Below are 27,921 nucleotides of genomic sequence, written 5' to 3'. Positions count from 1 at the left end.
CCGGTAATAATAACGGCATTTTTTAAACTTATAGGCGTGGGTGCCAGATTTAGTACTGGGAACTACCAAAAGGGATGCGCCACTGCCGGTAGGCAGAAAATGAGAACTCAGGGTGTGGTTTCAGGACTTTACTAACTAAGCAAAGTTGTGGATCAGTGGTACAGTTTGTTACAGTCTTTACACTTTACAGTATATAGTTACTACGATAAATTATTAACACAACGGAAAGACGATGTTGCTTGCGGTGCGAACGTCGTGTGTATTGCGCGGGAGACTGAAAGGTACGTACGCGCAGTCTCACGGCTCGAAATCCACTGAAAACAAAATGGCGGGCGGCGCGTGCCGTCCGTTTTCAAAAAGGGGCGCGGGAGGCGAAAGGGGAGGTGCCGCGTTTACAGCGCATTACCCTGGCACCACACTCACACTCGCAGCATATCTAGCTGGCATGCGTCGTCGGGAGGCCCTCTTGGGCAAAACGCGGTTATTTGTATTAACATGATTTGCTATATACTCCCCCTCTAGTTCAGGTGTACGCCCTCGTTCCTGGACTAGCTGCTCATCAACCTTCTTCGGTCGTCCGCGTTTCTTGACGGGGTTAACTGGTTCAGGCGGAGTATCATCGTTACCAATGAACCGAGTCAAATCTTGAACATGGTACTTCCCTATAATCTCATGAGGCAGCTCCATACGCGCAATGTTGTACGTCGTAGGGCTTATCTTCTTGGCGATGACGTAAGGACCATCACGTCTCGGCATGAACTTTGCAGTGAGTGCCTTTGAACCTTTGCTCAAAAGGTGTGATTTTAGGAGGACCTTATCACCCACTTGAAAGTCCACCTGACGACGCGACTGATCGGCGTATTCTTTCGCCTTATCCTGCTGCTTTTCGACTCTTTCTCTAATCGCCGATAAAGAGTTTAGGAATCGTCGTAAGTAGGGTGTAATTTGTGGGACAAAGTTATCTTTGTCAAGTATGGCACGTTGGTCATGTGTTGCTTCCGAAGGTGACCGCAACTCCCTTCCGAATGTCAAGTAAGCTGGTGTTGTTCCTGTTGTACGACACACGGCACTATTCAGGGCAAATCTGATTACCGGCAAGTTCTTGGGCCAGGTCCTATGGTCTCCTTCAACCAATCGTGCTAACTGTGCCTTAAGGTCGCGGTTTTTTCTTTCTGCTGGGTTGGCTTCTGGGTGATACAGTGGCACCAAGTTCTGTGTCACGCCCAGGACTGACATACATTGGCGCATGACTGCCGAGATGAACTGGACTCCATTGTCAGATATGATCCTGCGAGGCAACCCATACCGCATGAAGAACTCTTCGATGAGGACACGTGCGCAGGCTTCAGCTGTAGCATCCTTTATCGCATACAGCTCTACCCATCTTGTGGCCGTGTCTTCAACGAGCAATATCCACCGTTCTCCTTCCTCTCCTTCTGGTAATGGGCCGAATAGATCTATGGCCAACACCTCGTTACGTTGGTTCATGACGGGCGTCTGGAGGAGGCCTGGAGGCTTGTTATTGCTGGCCTTATATCTTTGGCATTGAACGCAAGCTTTCACGTAGTCAGTTATTATCCTGCGCATTCCAGTGAAGTAATACAGCTGCGATACTTTTCGGTAAGTATTGTCAATTCCAGGATGCCCTGCTACCGCAGAGTCATGACATTGCTTCAAGATGTCTTCCTGTTGGTCAGCTGGAACTACGAGTTGTGGTGATTCACTGTCTGAGTCGGGGTTATACCGGTACAACACTCCTTGATCCATCATATATCCCCGCTCCGTCCAACGCTGGGCTGCGACTTCGTCATTGGCTTCAAGTTCTTTGACAATCTTCTCCAGTTCTGGATCTGCCAGCTGCTCCTGCCTCAACAGATCCGGTTTCTTCACAGGTACGTCTATTATTACAGAGCAAATGCCGCATTGATCGCGGGTTTCTCCCGAGCAGATCGGCCTACTTAAGGTGTCGGCCACAACATTTGCTTTACCTGGAGTATACTGGTATTGTATATCAAATGACTGGAGTTTGAGAGCCCATCGCACTAGCCGACCGGTTGGCGATTTTAAAGTCAGCAGCCAGCGGAGTGGTTGGTGATCACTTCCTATTATAACGGGTTGCCCATCGAGGTAGGATCTGAAACGTTCGACTGCCCATACCACCGCCAGAGCTTCACGCTCGGTGGTAGAGTAGTTTTGTTCCGCTGAGGTAAGGAGTCGACTCGCGTACTCAATTGGTCTTTCCTCTTTTTCCTCCCCCTGAAGTAAGACAGCTCCTAATGCGTAATTACTGGCATCCGTTCGTAAAATAAAAGGTCGACTAAAATCAGCTTGAATCAAAATGGGCGCTGAAGTCAGCAACCGCTTGAGTTCATTGAACGCTTGTGATTGAGCTGCGCCCCAAGTCCATGCTTGGTTTTTTCGTGTCAAACGTGTTAGTGGTTCAGCCACTTGGGAAAAGTTAGGAATAAATTTCCTAAACCACGAGCACGTTTGAAGGAAAGTTCTCATGTGCTTGAGATTGGTCGGTTCCTTCATCTCGAGTACAGAACTGACTTTATCATTGTCGATGGAGACGCCTTCCTGTGTGATTATGTGTCCAAGGTACTTTACTTTCTCCCTTGCAAAGACACACTTCTCCCTATTGACACAGAGGTTGTATTCAGTCAGGCGTTCGAAAACTGCCTCGAGGTCTTTGAGATGCTGTTGAAACCCCTCTGAGATTATGAGAAGGTCATCTAAGTAGGCCAATAGAACCACATCCTTTAAAGATGAGCAGGAGCGGAGGCGGTCGATGAGCCGCTGGAATGTGGCAGGCGCGTTCTTGAGGCCGAAGGGCATGCGCTTGAAGCGATATATGCCGAGAGGAGATATGAAGGCCGTCTTATCCCTGTCTTCTTCTCGGACGCTAACTTGCCAGTAACCCGATTTAAGGTCAAGCGTGCTCATGAAGCAGTTCCTTTTTGTTGATTGAAGCAGCTCATCAATCAGCGGCATGGGGTACGTGTCCGACCTGGTAACAGCATTCAGGCGCCTGTAATCTACACAGAACCTGACGCCGCCACGAGCCTTTGGGATCATCAACGCCGGAGCGCACCATGCAGACTCGCATTCTTCAATTATATCTTCCTGCAACATTTTCTCGATTTCTTTTTTCATAACCTCTTTCTTCGCAGGATTCAGACGGTATGGGGGCACTGCTATCGGTGGGTGCTCACCCGTATCTATACGGTGTTCCGCGAAAGGTGTAGGCGCTCCCCCTGGACGAAAAATGTGCGCGTGCCTAACGAGGATCTGGGCGAGTTCCTCTCGCTCTGCTGACTCCAGCTGAGTACCCTCGTCATCCCGGAGAACGTCTGTGGAGGCACAAGTAGTGCCACGCGAAGTTGGTTCAAAAAGTAGCGTATGTTTAACACGAGGATTCTTGTCAAAATACCATATTTCTTTGGAGAGATTAATAACGACACCCATAGCCCTAAGGAAATCTATACCGAGCAACGTCTCGTTGTCGCCGGACTCGGGGAAAATAAGAAATGGTATTGTGATGATAACGTGTTCCAACCGGACCTGCAACGTGGTAGTGAGAACGTTCATCTCACGTGCGTGGCCATCGGCGAGTTTAATCTGCCTCGTCGAAGGCGTGAGCGGGTGGCCTTTACGTAGAAGGAGAGCATATAGCGTGTGACCGGCAATACAATGTTTCGCGGCAGTATCAATTAAAGCTGTACCATTTACTCCCAAAATCTCGATTTTGAAAATGGGACGTAAGTCGCGACGTTTGACGGGACTATCACCGACGCTACATGCCAACAAGTCGTCATCGTCCTTAATACGTACATAATTATCATCATAACAATATAGTAAATTAACATCATCAGTAAAATTAAAATTTTTGACATATTGAGTCGATTTTTCTGAAAAATCTGACTTATTACACCTTTGCAATGTACCGTTACATGTACGCTTACCCTTAGCGTTATTTTGAGAAAAAACATTATTGTCGGTGTCAACAAAATTTTGTAAAAAATCAGACTTATTACACTTTTGCAATGTACCGTTACATGTACAAGCACCCTTAGCGTTATTTTGAGAAAAAACATTATTGTCGGTGTCGACATGATTTTGTGAAAAATCAGACTTATTACACTTTTGCAATCTACCGTTACATGTACGCTTACCCTTAGCGTTATTTTGAGAAAAAACATTATTGTCGGTGTCAACATGAATTTGTGAAAAATCAGACTTATCACACTTTACCTGCGGGCAGGTCATCGTAGCGTCATTGAAATTGTCAACAAAAAATGTACTACATTTGCATGCCAAATCGGACTTGTTGCACTTTAGCATTACACCGTTACAACAAGTACACGGAACGTTATGTGATAAATCTGAGTTACTGCACTTTCCCTCGGGACACATGTGCGAAATTATTACGTCATTAATTTTGTGACTACGAAATTTATAAGAATTTTGTACAAAATCGGTACCGGACTTTTTACATTTCGGTACAGTACCTTTACAAGGCGTAGGTACGTTTTCAATATAACTGGTATACTTGTCGTTAACACTATAGAACTTATTTACGGCATTTTCACTCGCGTTATTAGTGTCTCTGAAAGACTCACCTCTGTTCTCCAACTTACGGCACTGTTCACGGCGGTGACCGTAGCGCTTGCAGTAGGTACAGTAGGGTCGGGCGGGACCCGAGGCGGAGGCCGAGGTCGTCGGGGAAGCCCGAAAAGGCGCGTTCACGTCTGGCACGCCGCGCTGTTGCGGCTGCGGCTGCGCGGGCGCGTGCAGGGCTGCGGCAGCGCGGGGCGGCGGCGGCAGCGGCAGCGCGGCGGAGGCCGCGGGCTGCGCGCGCACCGCGGGCACGCCTCGTGTCTGCGCGCCGGCAGCGGAGGGGGCCGGGGCGGTGCGGAAAGTACTCGCGCCGGCCGGCGATGGCCTCGCTGTTGATGCTCGTCGCTCCTCTTCTCCCATTGAGTCTTCGATGTTTCTAGCATGTTGTAATAACTCGGCGAATGTAGTAAATTCCTCTCTGCGGAGTCGTTTTCTTATTCGCACGTTTAAAAGGCCGTAAATCATGTCTAATTTAACTTTTTCAGTCAAATCATTCTGTGGTAGCCGTGATAACAGGGCGCGCGCTTTAGCAACAAACACGTCGGTATTCTCGATCTGTTGTTCGGTTGCGAATAAGTCGCGGTAAATTCTATGGGGCGGCCGTCGGTCGCCGTAGGCGCTCCGTAGGTTAATTACGACCTCGTCCCATGTAGTCACTTGATTTTTAATGCCCTGCCACCAGGTGGCCGCGTCTTGCGTTAGCAACATTGACATACCTTTTATTGCATTACTATCAGTCACGTTGGCACACTCTTTATAGCTTTCTACTGCGTCTATAAATCCTTCTATGGACTCGGTAGGTGCGCCGCTAAACACAGCCTTACAACGCGCAAAATTCCCACTTTCAGTAGGCACCGGCGCGGGAGTCGAAGTCATCGCGCGGTGGCCGAGAACGCTGTCTAGAATTTCCTTTATAGCGTTCGTTTGCGTTCTTTGTAGGCCTTCGAGGAGCATAGAAACACTCTGCTGTGAGAATGTTGCGTCAGCAATGTGAGGGGCGGAGGGGCGGTGGGGAATGCGTGTTGCATCATCACCCTCGGCGTCATTATGCTGGAACTCCTGGTGTTCATGCTGATGCGGAGGTGGCACAGAGGAATGGGGAATGCTTGATGCATCGTCTCTGTTGCCATGTGAAAATAATGGCGCGGGCGCGGCCGCCATCTTTTGCGCGGGAGTCGCGGTTTCTAGCTCCTCGTCGCTGTAGATGTCTTGCGGTTGTTCCGCGTTCACTTTACTTCTTGTACGCGTCATTACTATTATTACGCGGATAATTCGTACGTAATGTGTATCGCGTACGCACAAATGTAGGTAGGTACGGAGTCGCGTCGCGGAATTCGACACACGGGGTTCACAAAAATCACACTCACAAGTTACAACACGAATTGTTTGATCACTTTTAGTTTTACCACTAATCCACACTGTTGGGACGCCAGATATAGGCGTGGGTGCCAGATTTAGTACTGGGAACTACCAAAAGGGATGCGCCACTGCCAGTAGGCAGAAAATGAGAACTCAGGGTGTGGTTTCAGGACTTTACTAACTAAGCAAAGTTGTGGATCAGTGGTACAGTTTGTTACAGTCTTTACACTTTACAGTATATAGTTACTACGATAAATTATTAACACAACGGAAAGACGATGTTGCTTGCGGTGCGAACGTCGTGTGTATTGCGCGGGAGACTGAAAGGTACGTACGCGCAGTCTCACGGCTCGAAATCCACTGAAAACAAAATGGCGGGCGGCGCGTGCCGTCCGTTTTCAAAAAGGGGCGCGGGAGGCGAAAGGGGAGGTGCCGCGTTTACAGCGCATTACCCTGGCACCACACTCACACTCGCAGCATATCTAGCTGGCATGCGTCGTCGGGAGGCCCTCTTGGGCAAAACGCGGTTATTTGTATTAACATGATTTGCTATAAACTATATTTAAATGTTATGTTACCTACTAGATATCGTTAAAAATATCGTTAAGCTACCCTTATAAAAATAACGGTACGCAACGGTAATTTTTCTAGTAATCGATAACGTTATGAAGCCATGCTATATGCTGGCAACATTTTTTACTTTAGTTATGTTTGCATACAAACTTCAAAGTTTTGAAACCGACTTTGTAATTTTAAATTTCTTTAGTTAAACAATTTCTATAATGTATTATTTACGACTTATGAAAAGTTCTAAGATCAAAGATGACGTTTATAGTAACATTTGATGATTCTGATTTTTACGACTTTTCATAGAAAAATGTCAAACGAATTGCTTAGTACGAATCATTAAATGAATTGCACGTTAGGAGAAGTTTAAAAATGAATCGTAAATGATTCATTGTATGATTCAACTACAACCATGCGACCATTTTAGCCCCGCTGCACTGGGATAATTCATGTAAACAATCTTGTTTTTGTTTAAAAATTGCATCCTTTTCACTTCTTTTTTGTTCGTATATACTAATCATAGCTAAAATCAGTTTTCGTAAATCTCTTTTCAAAGATTTCGTCACGTTTAAATTAGAAAATCACGTAAACCACAGAAATATTTTTCACTTTGACACTTAAACAACAGATGATATAGGTGACACTGACGTTAATGACAGTGTTACCATAATCAGTTTTGGAATAAAAAGCCAGTCTCATCTTTCGCTAGCCAGACTCTATCTAGTAACATAACCATAGACATAATATATACTGTCGTAGCATTATAGGTTTATGAACATAACCAATAATAATAATAATATTCTTTATTTGCATAAATATGGTACAATAAGGTGTTACTATAATTCTAACAGTGCTTCACATATTTGCACGTCAATTTTCTCGACGTGCAAATGTTAATTTAGTATACATTCTTAAATATAATTTGTCATAATAATTATTAATAAATGCATGCCTAATAATTTCCATCTTACTTAATAATATGTCAAAATTATAAATATAAAGAACAAACGACATGACAAAGGTAAAGACGAAGAAAAAAGAAAAATAATGTCAGCGGATGTGGATGCGTAAATAGTGTTCATGAAATCATAATAAACAACATTTGAAAATATTTTTGGGCATGAAAACGATAATTAATATAAAATCATTGAGCTATTCCATCCCATACAATGATTCGTTTATAGCTCGACTTAGAGGTGCGCGTGATAGGTATGGTACTACATATTTTTTAATAAGCTTATTTTTATGGTCCTTGGTGTTTCTCATCATTTACTATAGTCTATAATATTTTTAGCAAAAAATATCGTTATGAAAATACCGGTAAATATAACGATATTTTCTGGTATCAGGTATGCGGTATGCGTCGTGCACCAAATCTCACTCGCAGCCCAACTTCCGACTTCCGAACACCAGTTTTTATATACGTGGGAGAGCCATGCTTCGGCACGAATGAGCCGGCTCGACCGGAGAAATACCACGTTCTCATAGAAAACCGGCGTGAAACAGCGCTTGTGCTGTGTTTCACCGAGTGAGTGAGTTTACCGGAGGCATAATCCCCTCCCCTATTTCCTTCCCTTCTCTTCCTTACCCTCCCCTATTACCCTTTTCTCTTTTAAAAGGCCGGCAACGCACCTGCAGCTCTTCTGATGCTGCGAGTGTCCATGGGTGACGGAAGTTGCTTTCCATCAGGTGACCCGTTTGCTCGTTCGCCCCCTTATTTTAATTTAAAAAAAACTTTGACTTAACAAGTCAAGATTTCTACTATTGATTTGACGGGTGACGATACATTACCACTGTGTAAAATGAATAGTAAGAAAAAATTAAAGAAATACATTAAAATCAGAAAGTGCATCAAACAATACTGTAAACTGTCACTGAAAAATAAAAAATGTATAAATAACTTATCAAAACTTGCTAAAGAAAACCAAAAATTGAATAATAATTTGCTAAATTGTAAAATTGACTTACAGCAAATTAAATGTAGCTATGAGGCCGATGTATGCAACCTTCAGGCCGAAATTTCAATACTCCTCGACTCCTTGGATAATTTGAAAAAGAAATATGAATTGTCACAGCAAGAAATGCAGGGGCATATATCAGCTATGAATGATCTGCTGGAAGTGACTCATTACAATGAGGAGCTTGTTTACTCTCTATTGAGGGTCAACGGCTTCTCAAATAAAACAGATCCCTCTGTCTTAAATAAAGTAGCAGATATATGTTCCAGTCAGAAGGTGCATACTGAATGCCCAACACACATTACTTTGTTCAGTGACGAGTTAGGTAAAGATTTGGGTGTATATTTGAATAGAATGTGTATCGGACAATCTATCTCTAATTTTTGTATGCCCGGAGCTACATACAGTGAAATTTTAAAAAGGGCCTTAACTATGAATTATTGTCCGAATACTACATTAATAATTTTAGTTGGGAGGAAAGGAAAGGTAAATAGGAAACAGATGACTGAATTTTTGGACCAGTTATTTAGTATTGAAAATCTTAAAAAAGTTATCTTGTTTACTTTTCCTTATATACAAATGTTGCCAAAGAGTGATAATAAAGAAAATTTTGCTAGATATCAGCTGAACAGCCTTATGTATACTGCTGTAAATAATAATTGTATAATTTTGAATGACTCACATAAGGAATGTCAGGTTATAGATATCAATAATTTAGATTTTAAGGTATCCACAATGAAAAGAGATAAGTTCTTCTTATCTAATTTTTATAAACGACGTATAGCCAAGTTGCTATTTAACTTTTTATATATAAACCCAGCCAAGTTTTTGGCTTCCCCGACTACTGCTTTTATTGAGCAGAATATTAGTCATAGTGTTAACGATTTGGAATATGTTCCAAATATTTATTTAAATTAGATAATAAGACAATGGAGGACATCTCTTGCACAAATGAATTAAGTTCAAGTCTAAATGTTGAAAATCCTACCAATAACTTGATAGACTCAATTAAACTGAGGAAAAATAAATGTAATTTGATTAATCTGGTGCATCAGAATTTACAAGGTATGGTAGGTAAAGAACTTGAAATTGAGTTATTTTTAAAGGAATTTAACATTGATATTATGTGTATATCTGAACATTGGTTCAGATCACATGAACTCATTTTCAATTTCAATGATCACCAGATAGCAAGTTCGTTCAGTAGAGAAAATGCCATTAGAGGAGGCTCTCTAATTTTAATCAGAAACAATTTGAAGTTTAAGGAACGTAAGGATATCGTGAGTCTCTCTACTGAACGAATAATAGAGGTGGCCTGCATAGAGCTGAGCCATCTAATCATTGTGGGCGTATACAGGCCTCCATCAGGGTTATACGATTCTTTTGAAGTAACAATGGAACAAATTTTGTCAAAAATATGTGCATCTAATAAAAAGGTTATTATATGTGGTGATTTTAACATTAATTTATTAGATTTAACCTCCACTACTGTTAGATTCACATCTTTATTTCAATCGTATAACCTTTACAGTTTGTTTCAGGAACCTACAAGGGTCTGTGAGACTACAGCCACTTGTATTGACAACATATTTACTAATCTTATTCCTGATAAAAAAGAAATAATTAATAAGCTAAGTTCTGATCACTGTGGACAAATAGCTTCTTTTAATTTGAAATGTGACAGTGACGCGAAGAAAAATCTGTGTTTATTCCTGTGACCACAAAACGTATTGAGCAATTTAGAAGTAAATTAAATTCAAATATCCATTTATTGGATAGGTCACACAGCTCTGATGAAGCGTTTAATAAATTATTTAAGGTGATAAGAACTCAATTTAATTCAATATTTACTTCTAAAACAGTTAGAAACAGTAATAAAAAAACTAAATTTATTGAATGGGCAACAAAGGGGATTAAAATTAGTAGAAAAAGATTATATGAACTATATGATGAAAGGTGTATTAACAATAGTGAAGTATTTAAAACATATATTAAAAACTACTCAAAAACCTTTAGAAAAGTTTGCAAAGCTGCTAAAGCCCTGCCCCTCTATCATGAGCTCTTAAAGCCAGCCAGAATACTGACTGGCTCGCATTTTGGTACCATGACCTCTATTTTCCAGCCAGTCAGTGGTCACGTGACACAAAACTCACTTCTCCATTGTTAACTGAGTAATAATTTCGAATCATGACAACACTTCTGACATAAGCTCGCTTGCTTTTACGTCAAATACAGCAATTCAATAAACACCAACCAACGAGTAGCTTTTACTGAATAGTTTACATTTTAGTAATTTTATTTATTAATATTACATACTTTTTAGTCTTAAATTATATTGCTATTTAGTTGGTTAGTTACTTAATAAGTTATATTTTAGTCTATAGCATATATTTTAGTGAAAATAATTCGTTATTAAAACCAAAAAACTAAACATTAGAAGTGTCCAAATTTTTGGAAAACGATTAAGTAGGTATTCTCAAGTTAATCACGAAGTGATACATAAGAAACGTAGAGACCTTAGTAATCCATTTAGTGTTAGTGAGGTTTCAGAATAATAACATAAGTGAGGTGTAGTATACCTATATGTCTAGTCAACAATAAGGTTTGCATTTGTGCGATGAGCTAAGACTGCATTGATTTAGTACACAAGAAACACATACTTACAAGGTATAAGGAACACAAGTGTTGTGTATAATTACTTACTGTAAAACAAGTATGAATTTTCACCAAAAACCTACAGGTACAATCTTATAGTTGCATTGTAGGTTTTTGTGTTATTTCACAAACTATTTCCTTGTAAATCTGAAGTATTATTGGTATATGCATGATAAACACTGCACCAAAGAGGTAAATTCAATATTACTTACTTTTAACAAGAATTTTCAGAACACAACCTTTTAAACTTTAGATGTATGTATAACATGCTCCGGATAAACATTGACACACCTAAACTTCTAGAAAAGTTAAATAATTGATAATATCATAGAATCCCAATTAGCTAAATTCTCATATGAGCACTTTTTTATTTAAGTATAACTTCTTCTCTTGACTACAATATGGTATTATATGATGGGAATAGTGTAAATCACTAAATTTTACTCAAAAACAAAAACCTACATTATAGTACTTTTCCAAAAAAGACTTACTTAATAAGAATTGCATAACAAACATATGGAACTTATTGTTCATAAAACATAATATTATCATAGGAACATATATTATTATGTATTACCAAAAATACTTTTGTACTTACCTCAATAATAATAATAAGTATTAGTTTTATATTAAATTAAAACTTAAAATACATGAGGACTTACTATGTACTTCTTAGGAACCTATCTTAGGAGCATTTCGTACAATCTTTTGATTGCAGTAGGTCTTTGTGTTATTTCACAAACTATTTCCTTGTAAACCATGCATGATAAACGCTGCACCAAAGAGGTAAATTCAAAGGTATTACTTTCTCAATAACAAGAATTTTGAGAACACAACCTTTGAAACTTTAGATTCATGTATATTCACGAATAAATATTGACACACACACATACACCTAAACTACTAGAAAAGTTAAATCATTGATAATATAAAATCCAAATTAGCTAAATTCTCATATGCACTTTTTCATTTATAACTTCTCTTGACTACAATATGATATAATATATAATGGGAATAGTCACTAAAACTCAAAAATATAATCCTACATTACTTATAGTACTTTTTCCAAAAAGACACAGACAAAAATTGCATAACAAACATACTTATTGTTCATAAAACATAATATTTTCATTGGAACTTATATTATTATTACCAAAAATTCTTTTGTAGCTCAATAATAATAATATTAGTTTTATATTTTTACATTAAAATTTAAAATACATTTTAAATTTTAATGTAATAAGGACTTTAGTAAGTCCTCATGTATTATACATTTTAAAAAGATGTGGTCGTTTTAGGGACCTATCAGACAGAGTGGTCACGCGTTGAAGCATTTGCGTTGGAGCAGTCAGTGTGTGACTGAGGAGCAATTCTGACACATTCAGAACTCCTCCTGTGTGAGTATATAGAGATACTCACACGGGAGGCATTCTACAACATAATACAACACAAAGAACACAAAACCCTTGACCGCTCTCTGTCTGAGATATCCCAGGCAATTTCCCATAGTTGCAACTTGCAATGCAGTTTCTAATTGTTATTGGTTTGCCAAATAAAAGTCTGAAATTATAATATTGTTTTTATCTTTCATCAAAAGTTGGTATTTGAACTCCTTTAATAATAATAAATTAATATTTACACAAGGGATATTTGATTCATCTTCTTTGATTTTAAGTGACAAGACCTTGTTTAAGATTTCCGCTGTATAAATATTTTTATAAGTATAATAAAAAAGAGATTTAACACTTGTCTATCTGATACTAGGTTGATAATAAGGTTTAAGACAAATGTAGTACCTATTGATGAAAGCTGTGTATGAATATGTATCTAAGGTAGGTATATTTAAGTGAGAAAATAAATAAAAAAACATTTAAAAACGAGTATTTATTAAATTTCTTTTAATTAAAGCTTTTGAGTGAATATATATTATCTTCCTAGGACTTCGTCATCATTACACTTGCAATTCTTTATTATAAAATGTAGTACTTATAGTATCTCAGTGTTAGCAATCATCCTTTATCCTGAAAAATATTTGGTTCAGCGTACACAGTACTAATAATGTAAAATGCCTTACAAGGCACGAAAAGGGGATTATTAAACTTATAAATTGCCTGTTTATGTTACAATAATACCTATTTGAAAGCTCAAAAAAACGTAGGTGTTCAAGAATGAGTTCAAGTTCAACAAACTATGTTCAACTCATGACATCAACTCTGTTGTAATGCATGTAATTGTAATCCACAAGTTTGATGCATTTCTAAGACTTTTTCATGGTAGATTATTTAGCGTAGGTATCAAATAGGTATAGGATATAATAAACTTATCAATTTCTTGCTTAAAACATATTCTCTATAAACTTAATAACAATATCTAATTATCTTTTTTTTTGTCTCCTTCTTCTTCTCTTTTTTAATTGCCGACTCAGTTAGTTGCCAATGTCAGAGAATTCTTTCTCCTCTAGATCGCCATGCTTGTGATAATATAAACATGAAGGAGTGTTATTTTCTCAGTGTTTTCATAAAGGGCTTATAAAATACCAAAAAATATAAATAAAACCATTTACACATTTATAATAATTACCTTTAAATACAATAAATCGGTGCAAAAGTAACTATTCCTACATTGACCACGTTATATATTAGAAAATAGTATATTTTATAATAAAAAATATCAATCTTTTTTTAAACTATATTTTCATCTTGATTTACAATTTTTCCGTTAGTCGTTATGGCTAAGCCATTTCAATTCCTAAAAAAAAAACAATTCCGTTAGTCAAATTTGACGTTCGTGTTTGACATTTCTTAATCCAGTTCAGAGACAAATATTACAGGATAAAACCATTGAGAAGTAAAAGTGCAAATGATACCGAAACAGAACCACTCACTTTACAACTGTTTACATACCTGCACGGATTAGCTCAGGTTTTGACAAAGTTAATGATAGGGGTCCTGTACTTATAAAACAAAATTAAACGCTCTAAAAATAAAATAAAAACAACATGGCAGGTTATAGCTGGTGAGACTGGAAATGTATCCTGTCGCAGCTCTGATTTTGAACTATACTTTGAAAATAAAAAGATTACTAATGATCAAGAAGTTGCGACGGTCTTTGAAAAGTTTTTTGCTGACATTCCGGTCTCAACGACTAAAAATTTAAATTCTTCACCTGAAGCTGCCGAAAAGCTACTCAGAGACAATGTAAAGGAGTGTGATGTCAATTTTAAGTTTAGAGAAATTAACCCCAGAGATATTATTGATACCTTTAAATTGTTGAATATTAAAAATACTGCAGATCTCTGGGGCATATCTACAAAAATTATTAAATCAATAATTGATATCGTAGCTCCTCATCTAGCAATGATTTTTAATAACTGCATAAAAAATGGTGTTTTTCCTGACTTGATGAAGCATAGCAAGATTGTTCCTTTATTTAAAGCCGGGACTAAATCGGATCCCACTAATTTCAGGCCTATATCGATTCTACCGACCTTTAGTAAAATATTTGAAAAAATTATTTTAAAACAATTACTAGTGCATTTTAATTCAAATAATTTGTTGCACGATAACCAATACGGATTTACTAAGGGTCGATCCACAACGGATGCTGGTATAGGACTTCTTTGTAGTATTTTTGAAGCTTGGGAGGAGTCGCAGGATGCCTTAGGTGTGTTTTGCGATCTCTCCAAAGCCTTCGATTGTGTTGAGCATGCTACATTGATCAGGAAACTGCGCCACTACGGCATAAAGGACTCTGCTCTCAGCCTTTTGACTTCTTACCTTAAAAATAGGACTCAAAGGGTTGAGGTAAATAGTAAAAGGTCCAATGGAACCAAAATAGAATTAGGTGTCCCACAGGGATCTATCTTAGGCCCATTTCTTTTTCTCATCTATATAAATGACTTACCTTATCTAGTAAAGGATAATAATAATGAGATAGTGCTTTTTGCTGATGACACTTCACTTATTTTTAAAGTGAAGCGACAACAGTCGAACTACGACGAGGTAAACAGTGCTCTCTCAAAAATAGTACATTGGTTTAATGTTAATAACTTACTTTTAAATTCTAGTAAAACAAAATGTATAAAGTTTACTTTGCCCAATGTTAGGCAAGTCCAAACCAATGTGCTATTAAATGATGAGAAGATGAATTTGGTAGATAACACTGTATTCCTAGGTATTACACTTGATAGTAAATTACAGTGGGGTCCTCACATTGCTAATCTAGCAGGTAGGCTCAGTTCTGCAGCATATGCAGTCAGAAAAATTAGAGAAATTTCTGACGAAGACACGGCACGATTAGTATATTTTAGTTATTTTCATAGTAGGATGTCATATGGAATCCTTTTATGGGGAAACGCTGCCGACATTAATACAATATTTGTGCTGCAGAAGCGAGCCATACGTTCTATTTATAAAATGTCTGCTTTAGAATCTCTGAGAGATAAATTTAAAGAAATTGGTATTCTAACTGTTGCTTCTCAATACATTTTGGATAATGTAATATATGTTAGAAAAAATATAAATAAATTTAAAGTTAAAAGTGACATTCACTGTAGAAATACTAGAAATAAGCACAAGCTGGACATGCCAGTGATCAGACTTAGTAAAGTCAGTAAATCTTTTAAAGGTCAATGTATACGCCTTTACAATAAAATCCCAGAAAACGTTCAAAATCTTTCCATTAATAAATTTAAAAAAGTAGTCAAAGAGCGTTTGTGTGCCAAAGCTTATTATAAGGTCAATGATTTCATAGAAGATGGCACATCTTGGGAGTAGGATGGCTTCTTGCAAGGCTACTTCTACATTATTATATTATGACTTACAATTATGTATGTTGACATTGTATATAATATTAAGTTACAAAATTGTAAACTTTATTTTAAAAGAATAATTTTTCTCTCACTTTTTTGGTAAAAAGTGGAACCCGTGCGAGTTTCTTACGCCGGTTCTTCTCGCCGGGGTAGTTCCCGAACCGGTGGTAGGCATCAGGTAGACATTCTGAAAAAATTTGATTCAAATTTACTCAGAAATAAAACATTTTTTATTTTTTTATTTTTATAAGATGGTGCTGCAATTTGTTTAGTCAATGAATGCAGAAAATTATGCAAGGTACCTATGTCCGTATTTATTTGCTTGTTTTAATTGTGGCGAATGCGGGGGTTTGGCAAAATATGGATAATTATTTGTATGTCTTAGTATTTATTACTAGAATTCATATATTTTGTCCGTGGGAGAGCCATGCTTCGGCACGAATGGGCCGGCTCGACCGGAGAAATACCACGGCCTCACAGAAAACCGGCGTGAAACAGCGCTTGCGCTGTGTTTCGCCGAGTGAGTGAGTTTACCGGAGGCCCAATCCCCTACCCCCCTAGAAATGCCGCAGTTGAAAAACAATTTGTTACCCCAGGAGGGTACCAACTGCGTTGGAGAATCCCTCTCTGGATGTCCAGGCTCAGGAACTCCTGGAACTGAACGTGGACGTCCAGGCTGCCCCTCGTATTCTGAGGAGGGCAAAACTGCGCTCCAATCTGCTCGGGGCAAGAGCAAACACACAAAGGCACCCCCCTCGATATTAAACATGGACTTTTGTAATATCAGGGGATTACACTCCAACCTTAATGCTGTCCATTAGCACCTTGAAACGGCAAAGCCGGCTTTGCTCTTTTTAACCGAGACGCAGATATCATCTCCGAGTGACACATCATACCTTTCCCACCCAGGGTATTGCCTCGGGCACTCCTTTCTACCCAAAGCTGGAGTGTGTGTGTATATCTGAGATAATATCAGCTCTCGCCGCCTCAGCAATCTTGAGGTCATGGACCTATCAAACTTATGGCTCCGCATAGATTGCGACGACCACCCTCGCGTCTATGCGTGCCTATATAGGTCCCATAGTGGTGACCCCGAGACGGACCGACTCTTGGAGCACCTGCAATATTATAATCTGTGATACTAATAATTAGGTTCCATTGATAGGTTAACAGCTGTGATATTAGGATAGTTTTTGGATCGTGCCACTGTTTTATTGAGTTTTTACTATTGATATTGTATTAATTTTAGAAATTTTATTTGTAATGATGTATTAATTTGAACATTATAATAAATTGGCAATTTTTAATTATTCATAAGTAGGTCGTAAACAGGAAATGTATTTGGGAAAAAATGTATTAAGTGAATTAACAAGCCCTGATAATGTTAGGGGAGGAAGTAAGAAAAAAAAATCTCAATTCGAGTAAAACTGATCATGCGGGGAGATCTGTCTGCAACTTTGCCCTTGCGAATGACTTGACACAACTGGTTACTACGCCTACGCGAATTCCAGATGTGGATGGTCAGAATCCTTCCTTGTTGGACCTCCTACTGACTTCAAATCCTGACGGCTACCAAATATCCGTAACCGCACCACTTGGTTCATCGGATCATTGCCTTGTTAGGAGTTCTGTGCCACTTACGACGGTGTTAAGACAGCGCGCTCTTAAATACCGTCGTGTGTGGCACTACAAGTCAGCAGACTGGGATGGGATGCGGTCGTTTTTTGCATCCTATCTATTGCCAGGGATTGCTTAGCGACAAACAATACGGGTTCCGTAAGGGTCGCTCGGCTGGTGATCTCTTGGCAGACCTGACTCATCGTTGGGCTCAGGCAATTGAGTCGAAGGGAGAGGCATTGGCTGTTAGTTTGGACATTGCGAAGGCCTTTGATCGGGTTTGGCATAAAGCGCTTAAATACCAAAAAAATATAAATAAAACCATTTACACATTTATAATAATTACCTTTAAATACAATAAATCGGTGCAAAAGTAACTATTCCTACATTGACCACGTTATATATTATAAAATAGTATATTTTATAATAAAAAATATCATTATTTTTTTAAACTATATTTTCATCTTGATTTACAATTTTTCCGTTAGTCGTTATGGCTAAGCCATTTCAATTCCTAAAAAAAAACAATTCCGTTAGTCAAATTTGACGTTCGTGTTTGACATTTCTTAATCCAGTTCAGAGACAAATATTACAGGTTAAAACCATTCAGAAGTAAAAGTGGACATGATACCGAAACAGAACCACTCACTTTACAACTGTCTACTGACCTGCGCGGATTAGCTCAGGTTTTGACAAAGTTAATGATAGAGGCCCAGGTGATGCTGTATATACCGGCTCCCCTAATATTTCTCGGTAAAATGTCACTGAGAGTCGAAACGAACTTGTGTCTAAGGTGGAGAATTCATTGGAGAAGGTCTCTGAATGGGGTAGACGTAACTTAGTCCAATTCAACCCCATCAAGACACAAGAGCGAGACAGTACTTCAGTCCGGACCAACGCCTACAACTCTACAAGGCGCAGGTTCGGCCTCTTAAGGAATATTGTTCTCATCTCTGGGCAGGGGCGCCAAAATACCAACTGCTCCCTCTGGATCGTATCCAACGAAGGGCTGCTCGAATTGTTGACTGCCATAGTGTTTCAAACAGCTTGGGCCCCCTGGAATTACGCCGAGATGTAGCTTCACTCTGCATCCTCTATCGGTTGTATCACAGGGAGTGCTCTGAGGAATTGTTCGGAATCATACCACCTGCATTTTTTCGCTATCGTCCTACGCGAAAAACATACCATCCTCATCACCTTGATGAGTGGCAGTCTTCCACAGTGCGTTTTTCGCGTAACTTTCTGCCGCGCACTGTAAAACTCTGGAATGAACTGTCACCAGCAGTATTTCCGGACCGATACGACCTGCAAACCTTCAAGAAAAGAGCGTATTCCCTCTTAAAAGGCCGGCAACGCATCTGCAGCTCTTCTGATGTTGCGAGTGTCCATGGGCGACGGTAGTTGCTTACCATCAGGTGACCCGTTTGCTCGTTTGCCCCCTTATTTAATAAAAAAAATATATATTTTGTAGACTGTAGTTAAAAATATCAACAATTTTAAAAAAGGAAGCACAAAAATTTATGATAGCATTTACAAAATATGTAGGTATTATAACACGGAGAATATTTTAAGGAGCGTAGCCCGTCGGATCAGAGACGCTTTGCACACGACGGGGTGGGGCGGACCGGTCAATTTCGCCGCGAACGATAGCACAAAGGGAATCCTACAATATGTATTACCAACGCACGCCAAAGGAAAAAAGACCGCTCCACAGGTCCCAGGCGGGCTCTGGTGGCGCGGCATGTCCGCGGCTGCCCGCCGTGGATCACACAAACCAGTTTACATGCAGTAACGCAGACAGCGCGGCGGCGCGAGGCGGCAGCTAGCTCTATTCTCTCTATCTCCACTAGAACGAACGTCCTGAACTGACTGCCTCCACTCGTCGTGTGCTTTGTGTACCACCTCACCCTGTCGTTTTTTTTTAAATGAAATAAGGGGGCAAACGAGCAAACGGGTCACCTGATGGAAAGCAACTTCCGTCGCCCATGGACACTCGCAGCATCAGAAGAGCTGCAAGTGCGTTGCCGGCCTTTTAAGAGGGAATATGGTAATAGGGGAGGGTAGGGAAGGGAAGCGAAGGGAATAGTTGAGGGTAGGGAAGAGAATAGGGTAGGGAATAGGGTAGGGGTTAGGGGATTGGGCCTCCGGTAAACTCACTCACTCGGCGAAACACAGCGCAAGCACTGTTTGACGCCGGTTTTCTGTGAGAACGTGGTATTTATCCGGTCGAGCCGGTCCATTCGTGCCGAAGCATGGCTCTCCCACGTATACACGTCGTCTGCAAAACAACAGAGTCCGTCCGGCAGCCAGCGCACGGCACACGTGCTGACAATACAATAATTTACTATACAAACCATTAATTAGTAATATTTGAACAAAGATACTGAGCACTGAATTACTGAGTACTGACCATGTCATTCTCATTAGACGTCATTTTTCCTATAATATATACCTACTGGTCACCAGACACGTCTAGTTTAATTTTGTGCATACTGCATACTGAATTGACCGATTAAATTAAGTACTTATTTTACAAAAGGTAACGTTATCAAAGAACATATATTTACCGTTATAAATCCTATTTACCGTTATAACATTTACTTGTATTAATTCCAATTTTTACCGTTATTTCTAGTATCGGATAAATTTTCATACCGTTATCTATGCCCTTGAAGCAATAACGTTATGAAAAAATACCGGTATTTGAAGCCCTGGTATATATTTGTTATTGCTAATGGCGCTCGGCTTTTTAACTTATTTTTTAATTAACCATGGCCAGACCCAGTGTCAACTAAATAGTGCTTATTCCACTTATCCTAGCTAGGAAGTCCTAGGCCCAAGGGCGTCGCCAAGGGGGGGCAGGGAGGGGCAGCTGCCCCCCCCTAGAGATTCTAAAAAGTTGCCAAATATAATGCAAACAACGACCATAATATTAAAATCTGGTAATAGATGTAAGGCTCGTAGTAGAAGTGAAAAGCTTTATGTGCTGTCGAATTTACCAACAATTCATACATTCTTTTCTCATTCATAGAGAATGAGAAAAGTATGAATTGTAGTAGGTAAAGTCAACTTGCCCCCCCCTGCGCCATCGGCTGGCGACGCCCTTGCCTAGGCCCTAGCTAGGATCCTAAAAAATTTAGTCAAGTGGGATAACATTTAGAAAGCTAGGATCCTAATTTAACTAGGATCCTAGCTTTCTAATGGCGGGAAAACTAATTATTGCCCACTCCACACATGAAAATGTGGAGCCAAAATAGGAGCCGATTCTCGAACATATTCGTCTCTTCGCGGGCATATCGTCGAGTCTAATGCCCACTCCACACTCTCGCGAGATATTCGTTAAAATCTCTTGAGATTCTCATAGTTTCTACTTTCTTTTATTCCCCCGAGAGGGTTCAGTGTAGAGCTCTAGAAAGTTATCTGAAGATTCTCAGTTGTCATGAATATCTCGCGAGATGTGAAGCAGAATGCTCAACCTGGCTACAAAATATATATTAGTAGTAGTACCAAGAGAAAAGATGCCGAAAATTGTACATAATTTAAATGAATATTGTTTTCCCGCCATTAATACTTGACACTGGCCATTGTTATATAGCCGAAGTGCCATATTAAAAAAAACGGTGTTTTTTTTTTTTTTTTTTTTTTCTTGGCAACTTGACACAATTTTGCGTATGTTGTGCCACAGACGAGTAAAAGGAACTAGCGGAAGGAATAACAGGAACGGAATTTGGAAAAGTTAATTATTATAGTTTTTAAAATACAACATAAATTTAAAAAATAAAAGAGTAAGTAATATAATACAACTTTAAAAATTAAATATTAATATTATTTAAAGATAAGTATTTACTTAAACAAATATATACATGTTTATTATTATAACTTAGCAATATATTTACAGAAGTAGGAAATGGGATAGGTATAGATGATAAACTGTGGTATAAATGGGAATGATCATGGAGGGGACAGGATAAAATTATATGGTTTAAATCACCAATTTCACCACATTCGCATAAATTATCACGTCGTACGCCAATTCTCATGAGATGCGTTGGAATGCACAAATGAAAAAAAAACTGTGTTGTCAATTATCATACACTATTTATGACATAAACCTATAATATATTAAGAGGAGTCCACACCGCCCTTTTTTCCATACAAACGTTGTCCCCTGTTTTCTCCCTGGATAATGCTCGTAAAGTTATAATTTTTTTCCTGAATATCTACGGCCACTAATACAATGTCCCTATGTTTTCGTTTTTTTCATAATTTAATTATAAAATAAGATATGAACGTTCCAAAACCCAAAAAAATGGCCAGATTTCCCGCTGTGTTTAAACGTCCAGAAAACAGATTTGGCTAGATTATACAAAAAAAAGCAAAACATAGGAAAACAGCTCAAGCCTTTCTTTAATCCTTAGTGAAAATAGTACTTAAATCGGTTAAGTTTTGGAGAAAGAATCAGGGGACAACGAATCGTTGATTTTCTGGATTTTCTGCAGTTGTCTCTATCGCGTTCTGCGGTATAGGCTTGAGGTAAGGTAGACAGCTATAGATATTACACGTATTTTTTATTCATTTCTCTAGCCCCTGGTGTTACCTCTTAAGTCTATGATTTATGATTTTGGATTATATTCTCTTTGTTATCATCTTATATTAATCTGTGGTTATCATACGTCATACGTGTACAGAAAATAGAAATTCAAAATAGATCAATTATTTTTTATTTATAAATTGAGAATATTACCTTTTTGTTTGAGAGTCAGGCTACGTTTTATCACAATGGATATAACTCCATTATTTAAGGCGTGTATTAAAACTGTAAAAACAAGAAATAAAGCTTTCGGCATACAGAGTCCAACTAGCGATGATAAACAGCGTATTCTACGAAGCAAACCTAAGTCTGCTTTCATGACAGCGGCCAAAGACATCACCGTCCAAATAACAAAGCTACGGGACTTTCTTCTCGAGCACAGAGAGAGGTATCTGAGTTTCTTTAACAATATAACCGGCGACGAAATGTCTGACACGGAGAGGGATCAGATCGACACCGGCGCGCAGCGGTACATCAACACTTGCTCGCATCTCTTGAAAGAGTTTCGCAACGACAACCGCAAGCTGGCAGTGTCCCCGCAGACGCGCGAGTACATGGACGCTGTCGTAGACCTCGTAGACTCGTACTTGAAGGCCGTGTGTAAGATACACAGCGAACTGAAGGCATTGAGAGTAAAGCGGGCCCTGGACATACGAAAATTATCGCGGCTCGAGACGCCACTATCCAAACCTTGTCTTACCAAATCTTACTCTATAGAAAATATGACAAAAAAATTCAATGAGATTGAAAAACCGGACGAAATTGACACCTCCAAATCAAAAATAGATCTATCAGAAAATGAAATCGCAGTAATGTCGGATGAGGGAGAGTTGAGTGCCGAGGAGCTTCAAATGTTTGAATCAGAGAATGTTCAGCTACTGAACGAGCTCAATAGCATGACAGAGGAGGTACGACAGATAGAGAGCAAAGTCCTGCACATTGCGGAACTGCAAGAAATATTTACTGAAAAGGTATCTAAACTTTTTTTTAACTGGTAATTTAATACATTGTTCTAGGAGCTTATGTAATAACTAATAATTATTTACATTCCTTTTACATTTTTATGCAACAGTAACAATTCTTATAGCTTTAAGGGCATTCGCTGCGATGAGCGTGCGCCCGCGCCGTGCCGCCCGCGACGGTCACCCATCTCTCCCAGCGGCCAGTTATGGATTTTTATTGATATATTACCTAGCCAACAGATGACGACGCCAATGTGTACAACGGCGTCAGTCAATCAGCCCATTTGTCAGGTCTAGATTGTTGACCCATTGCCCGCGGGGCGGGCACCGATGGGTGAAACGCCTCACGTAGTGCTGCTCTATGGGATGACATGAAACAATCACGCCTAGCGGGTGGCCGCGCCGGGCGCACGCTTAACGCAGCAAACGCCCTAAACAGTTTATTTATCATGTGTTTTGTAATATTATGTCCTAGTCTTGTACCAGAAATCATGATTCAGGATACAGAATGTCTCCCTACCAAATGTTTATATTAATATGATAAGCATGCAGCAATCATTGAGCATAGAAACTATTTTTGCTTTGCAGGTGTTACAGCAAGAGCAAGACATAGACAGAATAGCTAACACTGTTGTAGGAACAACAGAAACAATGAAGGATGCTAATGAACAAATTAAGCAAGCAATACAGAGAAATGCTGGTCTTAGAGTTTACATTTTATTTTTCTTGCTAGTTATGTCGTTCTCTTTATTATTTTTGGATTGGTATAATGAATAAATCGAAAATAATATATTTTTAGTTGTTATTTGGTTGTTTCCATTTGATTTTATAATACAAAGCTCTGTAGTCTGTAAGGTAAGTCTTTAAACTAAAATGATTTACTTCAGAGATTGAAGTGATGCACTGTTAATCTATAATATAAAAATGAGTCGCTGAATGTGTTGCTAAGCGCAAAACTCGAGAACGGTTGGAGCGATTTCGCTAATTCTTTTTTTTAAATATTCCTTGAAGTACAAGGATGGTTCTTACGGAGAGAAAAATTCTAAAAAAAAATTTTAATTTCCTGAAAAAGTCTAAAAACAACACTTTTCTAAGATTTGTGATAATACTTAGAAGTCAAATATATAAAAATGGATTTTCAATTATGTTAGTAACGCTGAAATTCGAGAACGGCTGAACGGGTTGGGCTAATTTTAGTCTTAAAATATTCGTAGAAGTCCAGGGAAGGTTTTAAAGTGACACGAAGTTCACCGGGACAGCTAGTTAAATATAAAACTATTATTTAGCTTTTTCATTCCGAAGATTTAGTGAAATGTAAACGATCCTTCGAGGTGTTTTCGTGTATAGAGCAGCTATACCAATGAGTTTCTAAAATACTAGAGTAGCAATGTCTTACAAAAGATTCTCAGAAATGCGTAACCACTTTTTTGTTCAAAAGACAATGTCAAGTCATATATTCGTTATGTCAATAAGTATGTGAGATATGCCTGCAGGCTTCGAAGTGGCAACGCGTTGCTACCGTTCTGACATTGGCAACTCACCGAGGCGGCCATTTTTAAAAGAAGAAGAAGAACTTCCAATCTAGTTACGTTAGTAACATAGAATATCATTGAGCTATACTCAATAAGCAGCCTGTTGAGATTTATTAAATTAATGGCCCGTGCAAAGATAAGGATAATAATAATAAACCACTAATTTTGAAAGACTACTATTTTACCCCTAAAATAATGTTTTCAGCGATACCAAGACTTTAAATAGCAATGAGTTTCTAAAATACTAGAGTAGCAATGTCTTATAAAAGATTCTCAGAAATGCGTAACCAGTAACCACTTTTTTGTTCAAAAGACAATGTCAAGTCATATATTCGTTAGGTATGTCATTATGTGCCTGTAGGCATCTTCGAAGTGGCAACGCGTTGCTACCGTAAACTTCCAATCTAGTTACGTTAGTAACATAGAATATCATTGTTAAATAGTCTGTCAAGAAAGTGAAGAAATTAAAAAGTGACAACATCGTAGTGTCATCCCTTTTTTCTAAGATTGATTTGAAAGGGATGACACTATGATGTTGAAACTTTTTAATTTCTTCACTTTCTTGACAGACTTTAAATGTATTACTTATTAGTGGCCGTATGAAAAAAGTTCAGTACCACTATAACCGGAAAAATTGACAGATGTCGTATGAGAATATGGATTAAGGGGTGTTTGGACGCCATATTTAACTTTAACTTTACCCACGCCTCTGGTGCAACCCAGTCTTAAGGTTAAAGCATGGAATTAATATGTACTACGTACATATTAATTCCATGGGTTAAAGTTAAAGTTACTTGGTGCAATCCAGTCTAAAAGTCAATGGTTTCAACTACTAGGTACATATAACTAATCTGTGGTTTCAACTACGACAGTATATATCATAAACCTATAATGGTATATATTAAGTCTATGGTTTTAACCATCAGTATATATTATGTCTATCAGAGATAGTTCTCTGTAACGGTTATGTGTTGTAAATTACCTAATTATATATAAGTACTTTGTGGTTGTAAATAATTCTCTTTTATATTTGCTTTTCATCTCGTTTTTCTTAGTTTTAGTAATAAAATATTATTTAATGTACATAACTTTGAACTGTTTATTAGCAGACTTTTTAGCCTTTTTAGGCATCTGTCAAGAGTCAAGACCACGTCAATACAAACCAATGACGACAATATGTCAAATTGAAGAAGGGACAGTATTAATTAAACAAAACAATACTATCAAAACATGAGAAATGGCTTCGGCCTGATGAAAAAACTTATTATTCATATTATTTATATCAAAGAATTGGCTTCGGCCTGATGAAAACTCTATTGCTTCGGCCTTCACTATCATTCATTAAATAGAGAAAACATAGAAATGGCTGTATGGGCAACGCTCCCTTTGCCTGTCCCGACCGGGACGAATTAACAAAAAAAAAAAAATGTCTATGGTTTTAACCATGGTTTTGACGTGGTTTTGACCACAAATTACAGTATATATTTGGTTTTGACCGTAGAGTATACATTAGCAAGCTATAGAGCGCGCGCATCGCTTGTTCCCCGTTGTGCCGATCGTAAGCAGAAGTTCTATAGATACTTGTCAAACGTATAACGCAAGTCTAGTGATGTTCCATGCGCCATCGTAAGACGCTTATAGGAAAATATGTTCACACTCGTGCTTACAGTTCATACCTTGTTAGAAGCACTCTATAGCTTGCTATAATGTATACTCTATGGTTTTGACCATCTAAAAAGTTGTACTGTCTATGGTCAACAAAAAATTTAAAAAATGATGTGCCAACCATAGATACGGCGTTTTCACACGAGACACGACACGACACGATTCATCATAGACATAATATATACATTATGTCTATGCGATTCATAGACAAATATAAATTGCACGACAGACGTCATACAGTCTGTCGTTTGAACGTTTTCACACGAGCGACGATTTCTGCGACGACACCGTATTCACTTATGGCTAGTTTACACGTATTAAGTAGATAAGTAGTCAACAAGATTATAACTTAAATGACTTTATACTTACTTAACTAAATTTGAACATGCTACTTGCTACAAAATTTTGTGTTTACATGCAATTAATAACTTAAAATTAAGTTAAAAAGCTGTTACCTCGATAAGCAATGTATACGTGTAAACCAGCCATTACTTCTTAAAAATATGTCATCTATTGTTGGGGTCCTAAGCTGATAGTTAAGCTTATTATAAAACGTAGTCATAACTCATAATAAAATATTATTTATGTATAGTATAAACACCTGCCAATGGTCGTGTTCGTCGGCGTATTTTTGGACAAACCTTTAATTGCGCATGTCCAAAAGATGTCATGGCAACGCCATAACAAATTGCTGGTCAAGTCGTAAACAACGTCTTAATTGTTTATAGATGATTAAAATAATAAAAGCTAAACATAAATACATAAGCCTAAATTGTCTAACAGCCGCACAAATAATGTATTTAACACTATGATAGTGTTTGATTATTTTATTTTGGAAAATATGGATATGGATCACTTGGAATTTAAAAATTTAATTGTTTTTTTTTATGAAATAAGAGGGCAAACGAGCAAACGGGTCACCTGATGAAGAGAAGAGATGAAGGTGCGTTGCCGGCCTTTTAAGAGGGAATAGGGTAACAGGGAAGGGTAGGGATGGGAAGGGAAGGGAATAGGGGAAGGTAGGGAAGGGAATAGGGTAGGGGATTGGGCCTCCGATAAAGTCACTCACTCGGTGAAACACAGCGCAAGCGCTGTTTCACGCCGGTTTTCTGCGAGAGCGTGGTAAACTTGGGTTTTTCTATGTTTAATTCCTCGAAATTTATAACATATTGCCCATGTAAGCGTAGTCCATAAATTCAGCTATCAAATGAGACCTTTTTTATCTTCATAGGATATTTACATGTGAAGTACTGTCCTGTAAGTCCTTTGTTATGTCCTAGTAGGTAGGACATAACATTACACGCTTTTGACGCTTATACACCGATTTAAGGCTCTATCCTTCATATAGTATCTCAATGGTGCCAACTGTCAAGTTTGTATTGTCGGTTTTTTTTGCCGGGAATGTGAAAGAGTGATGACCTCCTTGTATTATTTTAATCTTGAGAAACCCAAGCGCGGACGAACCGCGCGAACACCTTCAGCGAAGTTCCCAGATGCGGCGACACCGAACGGTGTTTGAAATTTTGACAGTCCGACGCCTGAGAGGTTATAGATATATTGCAAATGTATTGAAATGTGTACACTT

General features: G+C 38.6%; 2 protein-coding genes across 2 annotated transcripts; one reads left to right on the top strand and one right to left on the bottom strand.

Annotated features, from left to right (window-relative positions):
* The first annotated feature begins 159 nt into the window (after positions 1-159).
* LOC121734215 (syntaxin-18) lies at positions 160-23,937 on the top strand. The gene is made up of 4 exons (XM_042124696.1): positions 160-173; positions 2,918-2,923; positions 22,360-23,148; positions 23,728-23,937. The coding sequence occupies exons 3-4, from the start codon at positions 22,366-22,368 to the stop codon at positions 23,914-23,916; spliced, it is 972 nt and encodes a 323-aa protein (XP_041980630.1). The 5' UTR covers positions 160-173; positions 2,918-2,923; positions 22,360-22,365; the 3' UTR covers positions 23,917-23,937.
* LOC121734489 lies at positions 403-6,513 on the bottom strand. Its single transcript, XM_042125102.1, has one exon. It carries the CDS (start codon positions 5,869-5,871, stop codon positions 403-405), a length of 5,469 nt encoding a protein of 1,822 aa, XP_041981036.1. The 5' UTR covers positions 5,872-6,513.
* Positions 23,938-27,921: the final 3,984 nt, after the last annotated feature.

Source organism: Aricia agestis, chromosome 15 (assembly GCF_905147365.1).
Source record: "Aricia agestis chromosome 15, ilAriAges1.1, whole genome shotgun sequence".
NCBI classification, from domain to species: domain Eukaryota; kingdom Metazoa; phylum Arthropoda; class Insecta; order Lepidoptera; family Lycaenidae; genus Aricia; species Aricia agestis.
This window is presented reverse-complemented; position numbering and strand designations above follow the sequence as displayed.

Excerpts from the sequence above, each read along its gene's own strand:
- LOC121734489 (XM_042125102.1), bottom strand. The coding sequence starts at position 5,871 with ATGACGCGTACAAGAAGTAAAGTGAACGCGGAACAACCGCAAGACATC.
- LOC121734215 (XM_042124696.1), top strand. The coding sequence starts at position 22,366 with ATGGATATAACTCCATTATTTAAGGCGTGTATTAAAACTGTAAAAACA. Across the intron at positions 23,149-23,727 it reads AAGAAATATTTACTGAAAAG|GTGTTACAGCAAGAGCAAGA; the intron begins GTATCTAAACTT and ends TTTGCTTTGCAG.